This window comes from Rattus norvegicus, chromosome 16 (genome assembly GCF_021556685.1).
Source record: "Rattus norvegicus strain SHRSP/BbbUtx chromosome 16, alternate assembly SHRSP_T2T, whole genome shotgun sequence".
Taxonomy (NCBI): domain Eukaryota; kingdom Metazoa; phylum Chordata; class Mammalia; order Rodentia; family Muridae; genus Rattus; species Rattus norvegicus.
The window spans coordinates 75,444,461-75,461,978 of NC_141549.1; the positions used below are offsets into that span (position 1 = coordinate 75,444,461).

A 17,518-nucleotide genomic window follows, 5' to 3' on the forward strand; every position below is an offset into this window, starting at 1 on the left:
ACTTCAAGTTCTGAAGTTTGTGGCTATGTATGTTACACACACACACACACACACACACACACACACACACACACACACACACGATGTCTCTCAGAAATAAGATAACAAACCCGATGGAAAGATGGCTTCCTTGGTTATGTGGGTAGACTTAACCTAATCACGGGAGTCCTTAAAATGCAGCAGATGTCATGAATGTGATAGAAGGGAACTCAGAAAGGTATAAAGACTGAATACACTGTGATATTGTCAAGGAGTCACAGGGCAGTCACAAGAAAAAAAAACCCACGCAGTGTCAGGGAGGAAACGCAGGCCTATACTTGATAGGTAGCGAAGAATCTGGATGTCAGTCATGCCACACAGCCCCAAGGAACCCAATCTGGCCAACCATCAGATTGACTCACAATTCTTTCCAGCAGTCTCCAATAAAGACTGCAGTGTGCCTGACACCTAGGAGTGGTTGCCCAGGTTACTCTAAGCAAATGTCTGAGGCACTTCTTCCTGTTAAGTGAGCCTCTGGCGTGCAGGTCAAGACTGCTCGCTGTGTTCTGTGCCATCATGCCAACTGCCCCTCCCTTGATGAATACAGTTAAATGTTGTCGCTTAATACTCCTGTCGAGGAGTGCAACAATCTAAAAACAGAGACCATTCCATATGATACCCGCAGTGATCAATCCTAGTGTACAGACAAAATCTATAACTGATATTTGCAAGGTCCTATGACTTTCTGAGGTAGCATGACTCTGAAGTTGACAGAGCACCCTCCCCCAGTACTGGTCTCCTATTTTGTGTGCTGTAAGAATCATCCGGAAGGTAGTAAAGGCCAAACAGGATGACCTGAAATTACTAGAGTAGAAAGGAAGACGGACTGAAGTGTCTTCGATGGAAAAATCAGGAGGCAATGGGGGTCATTTGAACTCTGTAAAGGTGAAATGAATAACAAGGGTATCATAAAAGTATCATGTTTGGAGTCAATGCAAATAACTGTGACATCAGAAGCCTCAAACACTGTCATGACATACACATTCCATATTATTTTGTTTTTACAATTGTAGGTGTATTATGTCATAAGTAGAGGTCACTATTAACACTGTTGGTGGGGGGAGAGTCCATGAATAAATACTTTATGTGACTTCCTAACATTTAGCTTTATCCACAATAGAAATAGCAAACAAATTAATGAGAGAACTGGAGAAAGTTTGCATTTCTTCTGCAAACTCACGGTTCCCCCCAAAACATATTTCAGACCAGCAGACTCTGAGCCAATTACCCAAATGTTCACATTATGTCTCAACAACTGATTTCAATGACATTCCCTTAGTTCTTATGATTACACATGCTTTGGGGGAGTCTAAGAATAATAAAAGCAGAAGAGGGTGAAACTTCACCAATTGTAGTTAGGAGCATAGCATGCAAATGAAAGTTGAGAAAAAGGAGAAAGAGTCAAAAAGCTGGAAGTGGTGGTGCTCTCTCCCAAAATGCTGGCCCTCGGCAGCTGGAGGCAGGCAGGCAGGCAGGCTTTGTCACTGACAAGCTGATAGAGCTACATAGGAGTCTGTCTTAGAAAGGAAGGGGAGAAGGGAGGGAAGGAAGGAGAAGCTGTGTATGGGGTGCGGGGAGGGGTTGGGATGAGGGGATGGTGTCTCTCCTGACCAGGATCCTCTTTCTCCCGAAACTGTAGGAATGTCAATTTAAAGAGTGCTGCAACCACGAAACATGCAAACTGAAAGGCTCAGCACAGTGTGGATCTGGAACGTGCTGCACACCCAAGTGTGAGGTGAGTGTGTGAAGGGAAGCCTCAGCACAGTGATACAAGACTGGACGGACCAAGTCAGCACGCGGTCACACAAAGAATGTAGGAGGGATTCCACGCTAAAGTACCGTGGACTTAAAACAGGCGTCTCCTACCGGTGCTTCCTAGTCTATGGTATGGAAACCACCAAACTGATCATCTTCCAAATGCCCAGACAGGGTAGCATGTGTACGCAACATTATGGAAAGTGCCAATAACCAGATAACTCAAAGTCAGATAAACAGTGACTTAAAATTATAGTGTGAGTAGCAGACACACATGTGCTGTGCAAAGCTCTAACAGATTGCAAAGGGTAGAGTGCGAGCATCCAAACATGGTTCCTGCCATTGGAAGGATGACACTTTAATTGATTTTTAATACGGCTTCGTGTGTGCGCACACACACACACACACACACACACACACACACGTGCATGTCATGAGGCATATGTGAAGGGCTGAGGGTAACTTGTGGGGGGTAGGTCCTCTCCCTCTACCATGTGTGTTCTGGGGATGGAACTCAGGTTCCAGGCTTGGCATCCAAGGCCTTTAACCACCGACCTATCTTGCCAGCACAACAAACCATGGCATAACCTGAAGCAGAGGTACACCAGTGTCCCTGACACAATACGGTTGGAAGAAAGGGCAAGCTCCTTAATGCAAAATACTTCAGGGCTCCCATTCTTACAAGTCACCAGTCAATAAAAATCTCACCTGTTCCCTTTCCCCAACTGTCCTCAACTTCTGTGCCGCTAAAGATTGAACATTCTCAGGCCTTGGGTTGGTTTTAGATAAGCTGCCAGTCTATAGCCCAGGCTGACTGTAAGCCTGAAATCCCTCTGCCTCAGCCTCCTGAGTTCTGGGGTTTCAGGCTTGCACCTTCGTTTAGCTCAAATTCTCTGTAAGTATCTAATTTAATGCAGTGAAACTTGGGCAATGAGAGTTTCTGAGTGTTACAACAGCCAGCGTCATAGCCAGCATCTTCCTCAAGGGTGGCGGGGGCGGTTCCATGGCCTCCTAAGGCCATTTGCTCACACACAGTCTACATATTACAGTTCACACACAGTCCACACACCACAGTCCACACACCACACTCTACAAACTACAATCCACACTCCATAGTCCACACACCACAGTCCACACACCACAGTCCACACACAGTCCACACACAGTCCCTAACACTCACCAGTTTGTTTTCTTCTTTTATATTCTGCTCTCTCAAAAATATTAAACCCACTTCTAGCTGGTTGTTTGTAGTGAGGCCTGCTGAATCCTGTAGGAAAGGGGTATGGCATGTTTTAGAAAAATGCCAAAGTAAATGCACTGATCCAAGTTTCCACATGTGATGCCTGTGATTGCTGTGCAAATTAAAGGCAAAATAAAACAACATAACTTACAGCTCTGTTTTACTTTTTCCTATTAAGATTTCTCAAGTATCATTTTACTAACTGCTACCACTGAGCTACATTCCTGCCCTGTGTGCACATAGATGTGTGCTCTACCACTGAGCTGTACACCTCCTCTGTGTGCACACTAGGCATGTGCTCTACCACTGAGCTACATTCCAGCCATCAGATCATATTTCTTGAAGTTGAAAGCCTTCTTTTACTATTTCTTATATTCTGGTCTACTGAGAAGGGATTCTTTGAGCTACTGTTTGCCCGGGAAAGTCTTTACTTCTCATTAGTTTTTAATCATTTGTGTGTGTGAATGGTCATGTCTTTGCCACAAAAGTCAGAGGACTTTTTGTAAGAACCGGTTTCCTCCTCCCACTATGAGGTTTCCATATACTGAACTCCTGCCATCACATTTGGCGGCAGACCCTCCTGTCCATTGAGGCATCTTGACGGTCCTCTCGTTCCTTTTTTTTTTTTTTTTTTTTTTTTTACATATTTTCAGGGTATGGAATTCTAAATTGAGGTTTTTTTCATTACTTTAAAGATACTATTTTACATATTTTCTTTTATTAGATATTAATTCAATATCAGATGTGTGTGCACGCATATTTATGCATATGCATGTATATGTAGTAGGATGTGCCCACACATTATTAATCATTCATTATTCTCAACACTTTTCTGTTAAAGAGTGTGATTTACAATCCTAGTTTACACGTATAAAGAAGATTCTTTCTATATCTCTTACACAAATAAGCTAGTCAGTGTCAAGGCTGAAACTGGCTTCTGGCTTGTCAACATCAGGGGTAGGAACAGTTCCGTGCCTCTCTCTCTCTCTCTTTTTTTTTTTTTTTTCTTTCCTTTCAGAGCCAGGGACCGAACCCAGGGCCTTGCGCTTGCCAGGCAAGCGCTCTACCACTGAGCTAAATCCCCAACCCCTCAGTTCCGTGCTTCTCAATCCACTTGCTGCTTGAGTCAGAATACGCATGCGCTGTGGAGTATAAGGCTTAATGGCTGCAAGCCTGCTGACAGAGGGGATCTGGGCACGTCCTAGAGAATTACTGTTCTCTGTGCTTCCCGCTGGGTGTCCTACCTGACTTTTCCCTTGCTAGAACTCTTAGTTTGGTTAAGTCCCTTAGTCCCTCGGTTAGCTACAACCAGACATGTTTAGCCATTTTCTTTGGCAAATACCTGTAGAGTCACTCACAGCCCCTGATCTTTTTCCTGTCCCCAGCTGTCAGCAGCAGGCACTCCCTGTAGGAAGGCTGTTGACCCAGAGTGTGATTTCACAGAATATTGCGATGGATCCTCTAGCCACTGTGTCCCTGACACCTTTGCGTTGGATGGTCATTTGTGCAGGTTGGGATCGGCATATTGCTACAATGGACGATGCCAAGCTCTTAACGACCAGTGCGTCAGTTTGTTTGGAAAAGGTACCGCTTTCTTTTGTACTCGTGTTGAGCTTGGGTCGCTCTGCAGGCTTTATATTACATACTCGAGAGCCTCACTGAGGAAGAGCCTGGGTTACACTTTTAAGAAGAGCTAAACTGAAAATAAAGAAAAAAATTATAGACATGATAAAAAAAAACTTCCAAGGAAATTGTTGTGCATGCGTGCCTCTTCTCAAGGTTTGATTTACAAAAAAAAAATTGTTGCTTATACCTCCTAAGTTCTGTTAAAATGTAAATAGCAAATACGTAGATTGTGACACGGTAATTCTGTTATCCACCACATTTATGGTCCAGTATTGAGAACACAAAGCTTACAAAGCTTGGAGTGGATATCATTTAGGGGTGACCAGCTTCCTGAGTGTTGAGCTGCACTGTAGCAGCCATCACAGGCTACCTGATGCGAACTGCTCAGGATTCTTAGCATGTTTAGTTTGTTTTGAGATAGTCTAGGTTTATGGTCGAGGCTGGCTTTGAACCAGCATCCTCCTCTCTTGGTCTTGTTCGTCTCTCTTTTCTTCTACAACGAACATTTTAGAGAAATCCAGATAAGACTCCCACATTCCTGCTGGTGTTTTTAGTGCGCCCCAACATGATTGTCTATATGTAGGGCCACTGAAATAATCGGAATATACAACCGATTTACAATGCAAGGTTAGAGGTCAGAGTGGCGGGATTGGGAAAGGAGCTAGCAGGAAACCATCCTTCAAAATGATCAGAGAGTCTTGTGGCTATGATTGGTCCCTAAGGTGGGAGAGCGGTTAGGATGATCGAGCTTTCTATCCAAGACAACATGACCTGAAGGAAAGGATCAGCTTCCCATTAAAACCTGGAGTGGAACGTCACTAAGTGAGGACGTTAGTCCTCTGTCGGATGTGGAGTTGGCAAAGGTTCCTGCTTCACAACCTTGCTTCTTTATCCCTTGTCAGTTGTGGGTTTCAATTTCCGAGCACAAGGGGTCCTACTCAGAAGGTCCTTCCCTAACCCTGTATCCTGTAGGGACTGTCTGTATTTTCTTCTTGCAGTGTGAATGTCTTGAGTTTCACATGCAGGCAGATCCTCAATCCATCTGGAGTCTGTTTGTAAGGGGGATACATAGAGGCTGACTTTCATTCTTGTACATGTGTTCATCCAGCTTTCCCAGCAACATGAGTGGGAGCTGCTGTGTTTTCTCCAGTGTTTGTTTTTGTTATGTTTGTTGAAAATCAGGTGGCGTCAGTTACGTATGCTCATGTTTGGGGCTTTGACTTCGTTCCATTGGTCTACACGTCTATGTTTGTTCCCGTACCAAATTGTCTTTATTACCACGACTCTGTCATCTAGCTTCCGATCTGGAGGGCAACCCCTCGGGTATTTGCCATCTATGCCATTTATGGTCTCCTGCAGTTCTATGTAAGGTAGGAGGTCTGGTTAGCAGAGAGTCATATCAAAACATGATTAATATAAGAACATACAGCCATCCTCATCTGTAGCTCTACCAAAAGCAAGGTCATTTTATCCTTTCCAAATATAACAAGTAAAATTTAAAATACCTTGGGCAATTAGGCGTGAACTAGTGTAGGAAATCTAAGCATATAGTCCCCTCCCTCTGGGCTGGTCTTGGTACCCTCTTCCAGCTGACAAAAGACCCTTGTTGCCTGTGTCTCCTGGGACCTTACTGAAATCAACCTTGTAAATCTCATTATCTTGTTTAAATCCCTTATCATAGTGCTTATCTCCCTTTCAGCGGTTTTTTAAAGTTGGTTTCTCTATTATTTTATATAAAGATGATGGATGTTTTCCAATAAAGAGAAGACTGAGGTCTGGAAGAAATAATGGAGGTGTCTTAGGCTATGGGAGGCAAACACTTCATTTAATTCTGACTATTTATTTCTGTTGATTATTTACTTATTCACCAGTTAGAGAATTGAATATCATAGGCATGCATACATATAAAATACAATACTTTTTAAAAAAGCAATGTGAATTGTGCCCAAGGAACAATATATGAACTTTCTTCTGACCTCCACATACAGACATGTGCGTGTGTGTCCACACAAAGATGGACATGCCTAAAATTCCAACCATCAAGAGGCTGAGACAGGAGATTTTCAAGACCAAGGGCCAGTCTGAAATACATGACACAACTTGTTTGAAAACAACAAATAAGTAAATACATCGATGTAACCTGTGGCGATAGATATAATCCCTTTTGTTTTGTGTTACAACATTGGCAGGTTGCCCAAGGAAATCAAACAGAGCACGAAAAATGAGTACCCATTTTGAAATGACAGCTTCATTAGCCTGTTACTAAAGAGCATGTAATTTGGATTAAAGGTAATAACTTAACATGTTTCCATTTTAGGTTCTCAAGGCGCTTCCTACGCCTGTTTTGAAAAAGTTAATTCGCAACGTGAAAATCTGGCAAACTGTGACTCTAAAAATTCATACTCGTTACCTTGTGGACAGAAGTACGTATTTAGAAAGTAACTGTTTCTCTGAGCCGTGATAAGTTTGGTGGGAGACTTCTACTAAGTGACAGCAACTAGCAAGTTGTATGGTAGGAAAACAATCTCGTCCGGCGAGCGGACGAGCACACAGGCGGATTGCCCTGTGCACGTGCGCTCGCCTATCCGAAGGATGAGACCGAATGGGGAATGGAACTGTGCTTACTAAGGGGAAGCTGCCAAAGGTCAGAAAATTGGGAGTTCTGTTCTCAACTAAGAATTAAAATTGAGCTGTGCTTTAAGTCTGGAGTTGGCAATAATCCTAAAGCAAGTATTTTAATTTTTTCTTACAACATAAGACTGTTGAGAGGAAAGAAATTTTCATCTTGTTTGTCGTTTCCAAAAAGCTGCAGAACGTGTCTCAGTGGCTCCATTCGGACTGTTGTGACTCGGTTTATTAAAACGTGAAACAGCTCCTGGGTCCAGTAACGGGAGTGATTACCTTGTAACAAACACTGCCAAAAATACACTTGGATATTTTAAAAAGTCACAGAGGGGCTGGGAAGATTCTAGCTCAGACAGGAAAATGCTTGTCCAAGTTAGAGCCACAGAACTCATGGGGAGGAAGCCAGATGCGGTGGGGAGACAGAGAAAGGCAGACCCTGGGGACTCATTAGCGCATTAGCCAGGCTTTCTATGGTATAATAATGTGTATAATAATAAAATAACAGTGCATAATCAAAAGATGCAGAAAGAGTAAGCGGTTAGCCACCATTGGGAAACTTTCAGGTCACAGGTCCAGACTGGCTGAACTGTGTGAAAGTAAGCCTCAGTGACCCCTGAGACAGAAAATACAGAAAATACAGTTGAGTGAACATGTGTGAATTCAGTATATACATTTCAGGACTGCCGTGGCGCTAATTAACCTGTTTGAGCTTATCTGCTCCTGTTTTGAAAAATCTTATAACATCATAAAAAATGTCACCATCGTATCATTTTCCTGGCTTTATACAGATAACCAAACATTTATGCTGCTACCCGAGAGACCCTTAATTGGAAGCCAGCATCACCGAGAATCAAAACAATAATGAAGACTTTTCTCTTTTTCCATTTCCAGGGATGTTCTGTGTGGAAAATTAGCTTGTTTTCGGCCAAACAAGAATTATAAAAGCTCTACTCAATCTGTCCTGTATTCGTATGTCCATGGCAGCGTGTGTCTCTCCATACCTCCTGGGTTATCTATGAGATCAGACGGCAAAGATAACGCATACGTGGCTGATGGCACTGTGTGTGGACCACAAATGGTAAGCGGCTGAAGACTGCGCTCAGCTGTGTTAATTTATGCTAATTGCCATGAGGGCTGCCACAGCTGGAACCTGGCACTCTTGTTGGTTTCCCATATGGTGTCAAACAGCAATGAGAGGGAGCTTTAGTGATCATTTTAACCCAAGAGTCTACTAACCACCAAGTCCTATTTTTTTAGACCTAATAATTTCCCACAGTAAAAGTGAATTTTCGTTTCATCTTACTTCACTGCAAGCCATGTCCATATTAATCAAATTATGTGCTTATGTATGTGACCAGAGCGTAAGGGGGAATAGTTTGCAAGAGTCAAAGCAATACTAGCCATAATGGCCATCTCGCAGAGAGAAGCTAGTGTGTGTATGCATATCTGTATGTGCAAGTGTACACGTATATGCAAGAGAGAACTAGAGTTTATTAGTCTAGGGGCATGAGGGGACACAGCTCAGAAAATACACTAATAGCCCCGAGAGGTTGAAAGTAGTTATTTATAAACCCCTTTGCTACAGGACAATGGCCTGTAGCATTTACTGGCAAAGCCAGTTCTGATCTCCAAGATCATGGAGATCATGACCCCCACGGAAGCTTACCTATGCTCAGGAACCCAGGTCCTGGGGCTGGCTGCCTTGGGCAGTCAACTTCCTCTGTGAGCTACATCTGTGAGTTCGCTTCTCACAGCTAGAATAGAGGAAAGTTTGGACCATCAGATAAGGGAAGAGTTGTGCCTAGCTTGCCTCTCTCATCTTGGAACATCTTAATGACACTAGCTCTCACTATGGAGAAGCCCACAGGGAAGGCAGTTCTGACCTGTGAGATGCATGCAGCTCTCACTCAGACTACGTGGGAGGAAGTCTACCCCCAAATAGATGAGTAAGCCGTAAAGAAAGTGTGTCATTCCGCCCAGAGTTTCCAATGTGACAGTAACCCCAGACAACTTGATCAGAGTTCCCATAAGACTGTGGGGCAAGAGGCCTAAGCACTGGGGCCCACCTCATGCCAGGCAGTGTGCCCTGACTATGTCTGCCAGGACAGCATGCTAGCTTTCTCCTCATGAAAGTGGGGACAAGCAAACTTCCAAAAATGCCAAGCATGACCACCTTGTGAAGGAAGAACTTGGTAAGCGAGTCTCTAAAAGTGACAGTTTTTAGCTTGTTAGAGGGTAGTGCCTTGCTCCTGGGTAGGGACACAGGTTACTCTGCCTGGCAGGGAGACAGCTTTTAAGTCTAGGGCCTGAATCTGCCTCTCTCTTCTTGACTATATTAACTTCTAAGTAAAATTATTGTCTTAATCAGGATTCCTATTCCTGAACAAACATCATGACCAAGAAGCAAGCTGGGGAGGAAAGGGTTTATCCAGCTTACACTTCCACATGGCTGTTCATCACCAAAGGAAGTCAGGACTGGAGCTCAAGCAGGTCAGGAAGCAGGAGCTGATGCAGAGGCCACGGAGAGATGTCACTTACTGGCTTGCTTCTCCTGACTTGCTCAGCTTGCTTTCTTATAGAACCCAGGACCACCAGCCCAGGGATGGCAGCACCCACAATGGGCTGGGTTCTCCCCCCTTGATCACTAATTGAGAAAATGCCTTACAGCCAGGTCTCATGGAGGCATTTCCTCATGGGAGGCTCCTTTCTCTGTGATAACTCCAGCCTGTGTCAAGTTGACACATAAAACCAGCTGGTACAATTATTATTATTATTATTATTATTATTATTATTATTACAAAAATTATTAAATATTCATTGGCTTGTCCATTGTTTTTTAGTAGAAATGTAGCTGATTTTTATGTTACTTTGTTATCCTGAAACTTGGCTGCATTCACTCATTAGTTGTACCATGTTTGTGTGAGTGTTGGCATGTGCGTATGTATGTAATCTGTAAGTGTGTATGTTTGCTTATGCATCTTACGCATTTTGTCATTCTCTACATGTTTCCATGTTCATCTGTGTGTAGTGAGTGTTTACACAAGCACCTGTATGCAGTTGGTCAGTCTGTGTGTGTTTGCACATCCATCTATGTATAGTCTGTTAGTGTGTGTTTTCACAGGCACCTGTGAGTAGTCTGTCATCCGTGTGTGTTTCTGTGGCACCTGGGTGCAGTCCCTCAGTTGGCGTGTGTTTACAAAGGCATCAGTGTACAGCATGTGAAACTATGTGTGCTGGGAGATGAACCTACAGGCGGTCTGTCAGTCTATATGTTTGCACAATGCATCTGCGTGTGATCTGTAAGACTGTGTCTCCACTTACATCTGTGTGGTCTGCAGGTCTGTGTGTGTTTGCACATGCATCTGCGTGTGGTCTGTAAGTCTGTGTGTGTTTGTACATGAATCTGTAAGTCCATGTGTGTGGTTTTTTTTGCAGTCATCTGTGTGCTGTCTGGCTATATTTGCACGGGCATCTGTGTGCAGTGTGTCAGCCCGTGTGTGCTTGCCTGGCCGTTCGACTACAGTCTGTCAGTCTGAATATTATGTGTCTACTCAGACATTTATGTGCAGTGTGTCAGCCTGTGAGTGTTTGCACAGCTCTCTCTGTAGCATATCACCCTGTGTGCATTCGAAGATATGTCTTTGTGCTGTCTAATTATACAGAGTCTATCTGCAGCCTGAGTCTGTGTGTTTACATAGACAACTGTATGATCCTGTCATCTATAAACAATTTTACTATTTCCCTTATGATTGGATATCTTTTATTTCTTCTTAGTGTCTAAATGGATCCAGCTAGACTACTTAATATCACACTGAATATTGAATGTTAGGACCACAGGAAAGCCAGTATATGCGATTTATTTATTAGTTGTATGGTAATTTTGAACAAATAATTGCAAAGAGATAACTTTCATTCTCGTTTGACATTTGCATATTGTGAATGACTTAATTCCTATGTTCACAATTGGAAAAAGTAAGCATTCAAGCCAAGTGAAATAGAAAAAGGTAAATGCGGCCCAGATCATCGCACACCCAAATCATCATTTGGTTACCACGCTGGCCTGTAACACTTTGACAGTGCCTAAGAAAACAAAGTCAGACTACTCCTCCCTATGATTCTGTTGTATGCCCCCACAAAGATTCACAGCAGTTATTCTCCAGCCTTAAGGGGACATTTTTGATTTCTACCCATAACCAACGTTAACAGTGTAGGAAGTGCAGTGAGAGTTTCTGTCCATTCAGACTGTGGGAATCAAAATCCAACCCTGTTACTTTGGCACCACTGACAACAGCCTTGGCTGTTGAGGGAGCTACATTAGAAAGCCGGAAGGTTTGCATTAGAATCAAAGCAAAAAATGGGTAAGCAGGCCCTGGACGCCTTTTATGTGCAGGTAATGCATAGTGGTGTTTCTTGTTTTACACGACGTTTGTGACTGGGAATATTCTGGGTTTAATTCTAGTACTGTATAAATGGAAGCTGCAAAGAAGTTAATTTCACGGGAAACGACTGCAACGCCGCTAAGAAGTGCAAAGGGAATGGGGTAAGTGTCTCTGTCAGTAGTTTCACAGTTCAGATACTAGGGGGTGATTCAAAGCCAGTCTCCTTCCTGTTCTGGAGAACTGACAGCTATGCTCTTAAAAGACACGTCTCTGTCTAGTGGATGAATACGAGAAAACCAAGTGCTAATGCTATTCAGTGAACTGGATGCTTCACTTAGTTTTGGCGACAGTTTTATTTTCTCCCAATTGTTTATTTGCTTGGATCTAGTAATGTAAAATTTCCATTGCCTGGGCACTGCATTTTATTTGACTGTCATTTACCAGTCTAGGGAGAGAAGGGTCTTTGTTTCCTTCCTTATTTTCCTAAAAGGGAACCGGTGTGTAGTGCAATCAACAGAAGATGATTGAAGTCGAGCTTCTCCAGATCTAGCTGCATCCACTCTTCCAGTCTCTAATGGTATTAGACTTGGGGCGTGTGGAAGTCTCAGCACAGAAGACCTGCTCTCGCTGTGCTTCTGTTCTCTGTAGTTGTGATTGTTGGCATGTTCTGTGGCTTTCCTCTGTTAGCTTTTCCTCTCAATGTTTTATTCTTAATGCTTTTAATAAAGCAGATGAGAACAGTAGATATTATTAAATTTTTTATATTCTCCTTCACTGGACACACTTTTCAAAATAGATTATTTAATATTTTACCTTGATATTTTGGATTTGCTAAAATTTTTTCATTGATGTTTATTCATATTTCGCTATATCTATATATCTATATATCTATATCTATATATATATATTGTGTTTCCAAAAAAAGATTTTTAAAGGAAAACTAACTTATGTGACTCTAATATTGGACTTCCTTTCCTATTCTTTGGGTTTATTTTTCTATTTTCCTTGTCAATACCAAATTTTTGTGGATGCTGTGGCTTTTTAGTGTATCTGGATCATAAAACAAAGCTATCTATCTTTGCTCTTCTTCAACAGTGAAAAGTATTGGTTGTTGTAGACATTTTCTTAAATACATAATTTAGCTTGACAGATCTGTATATTGAACTCCCAGCAGCAATGAATAACTGTCCTCCTCTCCCCACACCCTCCCTGGCACATACTGTAATATGTCTTATTGGTCTTGGCCTCTCTGACTGGAGTTAAGATAAAATCTCAAAGCAGTTTTACCTTGCATATCCCTGGTGACTAAGAATGCTGAACTGTCCTTTAAGTGTCTCTCAGCATATAATAGGAGACAGAATGCCTCAACCAATGTCCAGTGCCAGGAAAAGGTTACATCTTGCTGAGCCATCAGGGGTCCCGTGAGCACCCCAAACATCTCAGACTATAGCCAAGCCTATATAAGACTCTCTTCACATCTTGGTGGTAAGGCTTTATTGCTGAAGACCATACTTACTCATGTCACCAAACATGGAGAAGTCAGGCTGGTGTCCAACTAGAAACATCATCCTTAATGCCTATCATTCATATTGCTGGAAGGTTCTCTGCATGCTACTGGAGGGAAAGGTAGGCATCGGTGTTACCCAGGTCCAAACCCTGTGACCTCCAACCGTGGCCTGCCTGCATGAAAAACCGCCCGGATACAATAGTGGCACAAGTGTCACGGTTGTAACCAATCACCTTCCGACTGCAGTCAAGGCCGCTCCGTGAGATGGAATCAATACCTGATGAAAGTGGCCCAGAACCTGAGATTAGAAAAGTCATGGACATAGAGGAAACTCTCCTACTGGTATTCTGCTAAACAAACATAGCAATAAAAGGACGCAGAATAAGCTATTGCTACAGCCATAGATCAGTACCTCCATCAACCCTTAAACCAAAGAAGCTCCTCCTTTGAGTAGAAGGGAATTAACATAATGGCCCACAACTGGCCAGTGTGCAGACACTGAGAAACTTTGGAGCACTGAATGCTAACTGGGCATCATCATCAAACCCTTTGCTCAAGGGTCAGGGGTCTATGAGGAAGAGGAGGCAGAGGGGTTGGAAGGGCCAGAGCTGATGGTTGATTCCACGGAATGGAATTTCTGAACCGAACACACTGCTGCACCCATGGACTCACAGGGCTCACAGAACCAGCACGGGCTCAGGGTAAATGGGGTCCCAGGACTGAGGGGGATGTGATCACAGCATCCAACTCCTAAGAACCTAGTTTGGGAACTGATTCCTGCTGGCAAAAGGAAAATCTTTTTTCTTTAAAAGAGTGGCACTAAATACATCTACTGCACCACTGGGCAGGTCCCATGGAGTTGGCCAACACAAATAAACTCCCCAGTTTGGGGTTTGTCCAGGGGGAAGGAGAAGGGGGAGGGGAAGAAGGGGGAGGGGAGGAGGAGGAAGAGGAGGAGGAGGTGTTCTTTTTGTTTGGTATGTTCTCTCTCTCTCTCTCTCTCTCTCTCTCTCTCTCTCTCTTATTCTTATGAGTGAGGAGGGAAGGAGAAAACAAAGTTGGATGTGAAGAGTTAAAGGAGGAAATAAACACTCAAAATATACTGAATGAAAACGCCAATGAATTTTTTAAAGAAGAAAAACATAAAAGGAAATGCCTTTTAAAAGTACAACTAGGATTTTTGTCATGAGGAACATACTTTAGAATTGAATCTTTGTAAAAGGCTCACTGGGGAGCTAGAGGGAAGACTCAGCAGGTAAGGCTTGCTGCTCTCTCCTCAGGACCTCCTGTAGCTCAAAGTGCAGGAGCCAGAATCCGATGCTTCTGTTCTGCATGGGTCGCTTCATTCATGTGTACATACTCACACGCATTAAAAAATGATCAAAATGTTTTTAAAAGGTATTTGTGAAGACAACTGATTCATCTCTGAACATAGAGGTCACGCACTAGGGTTTTTCGTTTGTTTGGTTGTTTGTTTTTTGTTTTTTGTTTTTTGTTTTTCTGGTTTGTTGTTTGTTGGATGGTTGGTTGGTTGGTTGGGGTGTTGTTGGCTCCTTGAGTTATCTTGGAAGAGGGAGCCCCTTCAATCTGACTGTCCTATTGGCAAGTCAGCAGTACATTTTCTTGACTAATGATTGCCCTGTGGGCAGTGTAGCTGCTGGCAGGGGTCCTGGGCTGTATAAGAGAAGTCACTGAGCAAGCCACAGGGAGCAGGCCAGGAGGCAGTGGCCTCTGCTTCAGCTCCTACCCCTCAGTTTGAGCCTTGAGCTCCTGCTGACAGGAATGAGCTGCTAGCTGCAATGAAACCTGGATAAATCCCTCTCCTTCCCAAGCTGCTTCGGTCATGGTGTTTATCACAGCAATATAACGCATAGGCTGGCATGTCATAAAGCAATTACATCTCACTTTTATAATATTATCGGAGAAGACAAAGCACTTTAAAAAAATAGGCAATAAGAATTAAAATATATTTTCACATTGTGGTCATTTTGCCCTTGGATTATGCTACCGAGGTTTTAATTACTTTTTCTAGCATACTCCTCATATCGTGTAGCTACAAAAACCTTAAAGATATTGTACGTATTTCAGTCGCTTACATCAGATCCAACTACTAAGGTGATTCAAAATGACTGCATATTTTTCCATTTTAGATATGTAATAACTTTGGTCATTGCCAATGCTTCCCTGACTACAGGCCTCCAGATTGTAACTTACAGATTGGATCACCAGGGGGCAGCATTGACGATGGAAACCTTCTCCGAACTGGTCAGTAAAACTAAACTTCCAAAGCAAGTAGAGTGTTGTTCTCTGTGGTAGTAATCAATAATTAATGATAATAATAATAATAATAATAATAATAATAACAATAATAATAATATAATAAATTTGACATGTTAGTCAAATCTTTCAGGGCCCAATTACAATAGATTAATCTGGTACCGTATTTGTAATGAGTTTTCTCAGGTGCATTCAACCAATTTAATGAAGTCAACAGAAATAGAATTGTACTCTTAAGTTTTAATAAATGTCATTAAGTAAAAATTTAAAAGTCATATATATTAATAATATTAATACTATAATTCATATTATTAAAACTGAACATTGTTGAAAAACAACTCTGAAATACCCTGTTCATTCTGAATGAAACAAGAAAATGTACAGCAAAATATAAATGTATTCCTGCCGGGAAATAATGGTAAGTCCCATTCTGAATACACGCTCATAGTTTCCTTGTTTCTATGGTGAATAAGGGCAGTATCATAAGTTACCCTCTGGATCAATCATTCATTCCTTCATATATTCCCTCCATGACCATATTATCAGGCGTTTGAGGGAGGAATAATATTGAGATCCACGTCTCAGACAGTCAACATATACAATAACATAGAAGTTCAATAATCAAATATATTACCCAGCAAGCAATGATGTTAGGTATATTAGCCTGAAGCAGATGTATAAATGAATATAAATGGCAATCAATACATTGATTTATGTATCATGTATTTGAAGAACATCAACGACTAAAACACAGTTGTAAATTGACACATGAAGCAAAAGGTTCAAGGAGCCTGTACAATGTTTGAGGACAGAGTCAGGGGTTAACCAGAACAGATATAATCTGTTTAAATGTGTACAGTGAGAACACATGACTGTAGTCTCAACACACTGGAGTCTGAAGCAGAGGGATTGCTACAAGCTTGAGGTTTGCCTGGGCTAAAATGAAAGACCCTAACTGTGTTAGTTAGAGCAATTACACCCTATTGCTGTGATTAAACACCACACTCCCCCAACTTGGGGCTCCCTCTTCTTATCCCAATAGTGGTGGATTTTCCCCTGGGGCCCATGACATTTCCAGCCACCGTCCCTTGCCGAGCCAGGCATTGTAGCTCGCATGGTTCCCAGCTGGGGAAGTCCACTGACTACTTTTCTTTTTACAGTCACATGCAAAGCACTTTCCAGCCCTGTGAACACTCTCCAGTAGAGGGAAACCTTCTAGACGGTGACAGGTTGACATTGTGACGTCCCATGATTCAATATTGCGCTGTGTCCAGTAATAAGGTCTTAACCTCACATTCTAGGGCGTAACCAAGAGTGTCCACTACAGCCTGTAATATTTGTTGGATCTTTGAACCTTCGTTGGCCAAACTCACAAAGGGGTAACCCGCTCCTGATAACGAACATTTTATTTGCTCACTTCTGGTGTCTTGTGGGGGCTTTGTCATTCCATTCTTGCATAAATCCACTTAAACTCTGGTGTGTGTGTGTGTGTGTGTGTGTGTGTGTGTGTGTGTGTGTGTTAGGAAGCCTCTACAGTAGTAATTTCCATGTGATCTTTTCAAGAAGTCCTTAGTGTCCTTCCCTGTGTCCCCTTTACCCTGCCTTCCCATCCCCGGTCTGCTTCCTGGCTTCCTATTCCTTTATTCCTTTTTACCCCTTTGACCACCATGTTTTATCTCCATCTTCTTTAAGAGAGAACCCCCACGGTTCTTTAGTAATCTCCCGACTTCTCTAGCTGTTCCAACTAACACACACGTATCTGAAGATCCAAAGCTAATGCCTACAGATGAGAAAAAGCTGTTGGATGTTTGCCTTTCTGGGTTACCTCATTTGGAGTGATTGGTTCTAGTTCTAGCCACTTACTTGCGAATTTCATTTCCTTACCATCTGAATGATGTTCCCTGTGTAACTGTCCCATGTTGCTGTAAAATTATAAAAAATAAATAAATAAATAAAGGGCTGTCTTTTACTCCCACTAGGTCTGGCACTGCAGTCCCCCAAGATATCTGGTAGATATCCTCATCTCAGTCAGCAAAGCCTCTCACCTACTCTGCTCCATCCCGTATCACA

The 17,518-nt window shown here is 42.5% G+C and overlaps 2 protein-coding genes and 1 long non-coding RNA gene across 19 annotated transcripts in view; 2 read left to right on the top strand and 1 right to left on the bottom strand.

The window, feature by feature from the left end:
* Erich1 (glutamate-rich 1) overlaps positions 1-17,518 on the top strand; it is a gene marked incomplete at its 5' end in the record, with an annotated part of 52,793,804 nt that overhangs the window by 44,573,901 nt on the left and 8,202,385 nt on the right.
* Positions 1-17,518, top strand: part of Adam18 (ADAM metallopeptidase domain 18) — a 71,614-nt gene that overhangs the window by 42,445 nt on the left and 11,651 nt on the right. For 9 of the 18 annotated variants that reach the window (XM_087589024.1, XM_087589025.1, XM_087589028.1 and 6 more), the window contains 6 exon segments: positions 1,679-1,774; positions 4,420-4,618; positions 6,978-7,083; positions 8,177-8,363; positions 11,745-11,825; positions 15,322-15,436. In XM_087589024.1, coding sequence (XP_087445150.1) covers positions 1,679-1,774; positions 4,420-4,618; positions 6,978-7,083; positions 8,177-8,363; positions 11,745-11,825; positions 15,322-15,436 — 784 coding nt within the window. 18 annotated transcript variants of the gene reach the window in all.
* Positions 11,127-13,448, bottom strand: LOC148000612 (uncharacterized). The gene is made up of 2 exons (XR_015640048.1): positions 13,181-13,448; positions 11,127-12,380 (listed from the first exon to the last, which is right to left on the bottom strand). It is a non-coding gene; the product is annotated as an uncharacterized LOC148000612 (long non-coding RNA).